At 65.9% G+C, this 4,768-nt stretch overlaps 2 protein-coding genes across 7 annotated transcripts in view; both read right to left on the bottom strand.

The window, feature by feature from the left end:
• CFAP126 (cilia and flagella associated protein 126) overlaps positions 1–1,139 on the bottom strand; it is a 6,942-nt gene extending 5,803 nt beyond the window's left edge. The window contains exons 1-2 of the mRNA XM_042020501.1: positions 1,035–1,139; positions 18–83 (exon numbers count right to left, since the gene is read on the bottom strand). Of these exons, the coding sequence (XP_041876435.1) occupies positions 18–83; positions 1,035–1,139 (171 nt within the window). The remainder of the gene's footprint in view (positions 1–17; positions 84–1,034) is intronic.
• A 361-nt stretch (positions 1,140–1,500) lies between these two features.
• Positions 1,501–4,768, bottom strand: part of VSIG8 (V-set and immunoglobulin domain containing 8) — an 8,957-nt gene continuing 5,689 nt past the window's right edge. For 4 of the 6 annotated variants that reach the window (XM_042020494.1, XM_042020495.1, XM_042020497.1 and 1 more), the window contains 3 exons: positions 4,298–4,420; positions 3,832–3,985; positions 1,501–2,729 (listed from right to left, as the gene is read on the bottom strand). In XM_042020494.1, the coding sequence (XP_041876428.1) occupies positions 2,558–2,729; positions 3,832–3,985; positions 4,298–4,420 (449 nt within the window). In that variant the 3' untranslated portion in view covers positions 1,501–2,557. Of the gene's footprint in view, positions 2,730–3,372; positions 3,532–3,600; positions 3,986–4,297; positions 4,421–4,768 lie in introns of those variants that run through there. The other 2 variants (XM_042020496.1, XR_006014802.1) reach the window with 2 other exon arrangements.

Genomic DNA, 4,768 nt, shown 5'->3' with positions numbered 1-4,768 from the left:
GGGTTTTGGGGGGGTACCTGCGGGGGGGGGGGGCGGGGCACGGTCCAGCACTGCATGCGGGGGGGGCTGAACGCGTCCTCGTACTGAGCAGGGGAAGAGGGGGAGGGGTCGCTTGAGAGCCGGGACCCCCCCAGAGCCCCCCCGGGACCCCCGGTCCTGGTGCCCCCCCTTTGTCCCCCCTCTTTTCCCCCCATCCCCCCCTTTTTTACCCCCTCTTGCCTCCCCTTTGCCCCTCCTTCCCCCCCTCCTTCCCTCCCTTTCCTCCCCCCACTTTCGCCCCTTTTCCTGCCCCTTTCCCCCCCTCTTTATTCCCCCTTTGTCTCATTTTCCCCCCCTTTTCCCCCACTTTTCCCCCATTTTCCCCCCCTTTCCCCCCGCCCCTCCCCCACCTGCCCCGCCATGTTTCGTTGCCCGGCAACCGCCGCCAGCGCCCCCTGGCGGCTTCTACGGGCTCTGGAGGAGGGGCGGGGTAGATGACGTCATCTGCGGTTGCCCCGCCCCCCATAGACCACGCCCCCCTCTGGCTCCGCCCCCCCCCGGTGGGTCCCAGCGCCCGGACGGGGACAGGAGGGGACAGGGATGGGAGGGGACAGGGAATAAGGACAGGAGAGGACAGGGACGGGGACAGGGACAGGAGGGGACGGGGACAGGGATGGCCACACGAGGGGACAGGGACGGGAGGGGACAGGGAATAAGGACAGGAGAGGACGGGGACGGGGACAGGAGGGGACAAAGACAGGGACAGGGAATAATGACACGAGGGGACAGGAGGGGACAGGGACAGGAGGGGACAGGGACGGGGATGGCGACAGGGAACAGGGACAGGAGGCGACACGCAGGGACGGGGAATAATGACACGAGGGGACAGGGACAGGAGGGGACAGGAAAGGACAGGGACGGAAGGGGACGGGGACAGGGATGGCGACACGAGGGGACACGGACATGAAGGGACCGGGAATAAGGACAGGAGAGGACAGGGACAGAAGGGGACAGGGACAGGAGGGGACAGGAGCAAGGATAGGTCCCCTCCTCACCCCCTCAGCCCCACGGGAGGGGACAGAGGCCACCTCCGGCCGCAGCGCTCCCTGAGAGGGGCGGGCTGGGGACACGGCTGTCACCTCCGGGGACACGCCGGCCATCCTTGGCCTGGAGCGTCCTGTTCGGCTCGTCCTCTCCTGTCCCCATCCCCTGTCCCCATCCCCTGTCCCCATCCCCTGTCCCCGTCCCTGTCCCCGTCCCCGTCCCTGTCCCATCCCCTGTCCCATCTCTGTCCCCATCTCTGTCCCCTCCCCTGTCCCCCCACATCACCACACTCCCCCTCTCAATTCACTCGATTTTATTCCATTTCCTTCTTCCTTTTTTCCTTTTTTTCCTGGTTTTTTTTTTTTGGTTTTTTTTTTTGGTTTCTTTTCCTTTTGGCTTCGTTCCGAACCGCAATTCCCGGTGCCGGCGGCGCCTCGACCCCTCCCCTCCCCCCAAAAAAACCCCGATTCCAAAATATGGGGGCACCGGGGGTGGAGCCGTTTTTTGGGGCCGGGCCAGCCCCGAGCCCGCGGTGACAGGCGGGTGACAAATAAATCCGGCTGGGAGCCCGGCGGGGGTCCTGGAAAACCGGGAAAGGCTCTGGGAATAGGGCGGGAGATGGGAACCGGGCCGGGGGGGAAACTGGGAATGAGGATGGGGAACTGGGAGGGTCTGGAAATGCGGGGGGGGGGGGGGGCGTAAAAAACGGGGCCAAACCCCAAAATAAAGCAACAAAACGAGGTGAAAACGGACCGGGGGCGGCGGGAGAGGGATTTTGGGAGATTTTAGGGGGATTTCGAGGGGTTTTACGGTTTTTTGGGGGATGGGAGCCGCTCCTGCCATCGCTTTTGGGGGCGGGCGCTCGCTGTCCCCGGCGCTGCGGTGGCCCCGCGGGGAGCACCGGGGACGGGATTTCGTGGGATTTCATGGGATTTTCAGGGCAATTTTATAGGATTTTTGGACGGCTTGGAGGATTTTTATAGGATTTCGAGAGGTTTTTAGGAGTTTTTGGTGGTTGGGAGCCGCTCCTGCCGTCGCTTTGGCGGGCGGGCGCTCGCTGTCCCCGGCGCTGTTGCCGGCGCTGCGGTGGCCCCGCGGGGAGCAGGGGGGAGCACCGGGGACGGGATCTCATGGGATTTCAGGGGAATTTTATAGGATTTTTGGACAACTTGGAGGATTTTTATAGGATTTCGCGAGGTTTTTAGGAGTTTTTGAGGGTTGGGAGCCGCTCCTGCCGTCAGTTTTGCGGGCGGGCGTTTCCTGTCCGCGGCGCTGTCCCCGGCGCTGCGGTGGCCCCGCGGGGGGCACCGGCAACGGGATTTCCTGGGATTTCAGGGGAATTTTATAGGATTGTTGGAATTTTATAGGATTTCGCGAGGTTTTTAGGGTTTTTTGATGGTTGGGAGCCGCTCCTGCCGTCGCTTTTGCGGACGGGCGCTCGCTGTCCCCGGCGCTGTCCCCGGCGCTGTCGCCGGCGCTGCGGTGGCCCCGCGGTGGCCCCGCGGGGAGGGGACACCGGGCGGTGGCCGCGGGCTCACAGCGCGGGGCAGGGGACCTGGTGGCGGATGCCGTCGTTGCAGAGCAGCGCGGCCGCGCGCTCGTCGCCGTCGCCGTGCTGGCACTGCATGTAGCTGATGCCGTGCGGGGAGTACGAGTGGTGGGCACAGGCCGTGCACGGCCGGGGCATGGTGCCACCCGTGCTGCTCCTGCGGGCACAGTGACAAGCGGGGACACAGTGTCAGAGCCAGCGGTGGCGCTGCTGGGTGCCCGGCGGTGCTTGGTGGCACCCGGTGGCACCCAAAGGGGCAGCAGCTCGGCTGTTGGTGCCCCTCTGGAAGCCAGCTGTGGGTGGTGGCACTCACCTGTAGCTGGTCACCCCTTGGTGACCGTCGGTGCCCTGTGGCACCCGCCCGTACCTGGTGGCACCCCTTGGTGTCCCTCTGGCACTCACCTGTACCTGATGCCACCCACCACGGGTACCCTGGCAGCACCCAGTGGCACCCACTGGTGCCTGTTAGTAGACCCCAGCGGTGCCTGGTGGCACCCTGAGGTGACCTGCAGTGGCCCCTGGTAGTGCCCGTGGGTGCCCAGTGGTTACCAGGTTACCCAGTAGTGCCCAGTGTCACCCACTGGTGCCCATCAGCCCCCAGCAGAGCCCAGCAGCACCCAGTGGTGACCACTGGACCCCAGGGGTGCCCAGTGGTGCCCAGTGACAGTGACTGGCGCCCATCAGCCCCTGGCAGAGCCCAGCAGTGCCCAGTGGTGCCCTTTGGACCCCAGTGGTGACCACTGGACCTCGGTGATACCCACCAGTGCCCAGTGGTGCCCAGTATCACCCACTGGTGCCCGTTTGGCCCCAGCCATGCCCATCAGTGCCCCGCAGAGCCCAGAAGCACCCATTGGTGACCACTGGAGCCCAGTGGTGCCCATCAATGCCCAGGGATGCCCCGTGGAGCCTCTGGCTGCCCATTTGCCCCCAGTAGAGCCCAGTGGGCCTGACTGGTGCCCTTTGGGCCCCAGTGGTGGCTGTCAGTGCCCAGTGGTGCCCAGCAACACTCACTGGTGCCCACCAGCCACCAGCAGAGCCCAGTGGTGCCCAGTACAGCCCAGCAGAGCCCAGTGCCACCCCATGTCCCCACTCTGTCCCTCTGTGCCCACCTGCAGTCGCTGCAGCCCCTCGGACCCTCCTCGCGCTGCTAGTGGGTCATCTGTGCCCCGTGCCAGTCACTGGTGCCCAGTAGAGCCCAGTAAAGCCCAGTAGAGCCCAGTACAGCCCAGTGCCACCCCGTGTTCCCCCGCAGTGCCCACCTGCAGTCGCTGCAGGCGCGCTGGCACTCCTTGCGCTGGTAGCGGGCGATCAGGGCCCAGATGAGCAGCCCCAGCAGGCTGAGGAGGAGGAGGGAGCCCAGGATGGAGCCCACGATGATGCCAGCCTGGCGCCCACCTGCCGCGGGGACACATCCTGTCACCGCCGGCCTCCACCGGCTGCCCGAGGCTCCGGGCACGGCGTGGGATAGCCCTGTGCCACCCTGGAGCCCAGAGCCACCCCCAGTGCCAGCCCCGGGGCACCCTGGCACCTGGGACATCCACAGTGCCACCCAGAACCAGCCCCGGTGCCACCCTGGAGCCCAGGGACACCCCCGGAACCACACAGAGACACCCGTGATGCCACCCAGAGCCAGCCCTGGTGCCACTCACGGGGCCTGAGGCTCAGGTTGAGCTGGCACCCCCCGTGTCCCCCCTGTGTCCCCAATGTCCCCCCAATGCCACTCACGGGGCCCGGGGCTCAGGTTGAGCTGGCACACCGAGTACCCGACGCGGTTGGTGACACGGCACTGGTAGGTGCCAGCGTGGGCCACGGTCAGGCTGCGGATCAGGAGGTCACCCGGAGCACGGCCTGGGGGGGACAGGTGGCACTGTCACCTGGGTGGCACTTGGGGCCCAGGGACGGGGTGTGTGGGGGCACAGAGGGACAGGGACACACAGGGACATGGGTGCTCAGGGACACAGAGGGACACACAGGGACACACAGGGACACGGATATGGACACACAGGGACACAGGGACATGGGTGCTCAGGGACACGGGCCCATGGGGATATGGGCACTCTGACATGGACACAGGGACGTGGACACACGGACATGGGGCACACACGGGTATGGACACATGGACACGGGCACTCAGGGACATGGACATGGGGACATGGACACACAGACACGGGCACTCAGGCACACGGGCATTCAGAC

This window comes from Corvus kubaryi, unplaced genomic scaffold (assembly GCF_017639235.1).
Source record: "Corvus kubaryi isolate FWS band 111438036 unplaced genomic scaffold, C.kubaryi_AGA036_p1.0 36985, whole genome shotgun sequence".
Lineage (NCBI taxonomy): Eukaryota > Metazoa > Chordata > Aves > Passeriformes > Corvidae > Corvus > Corvus kubaryi.
Note: the sequence above shows the minus strand (reverse complement) of the source record. Positions and strands in the feature narration are given on the sequence as shown.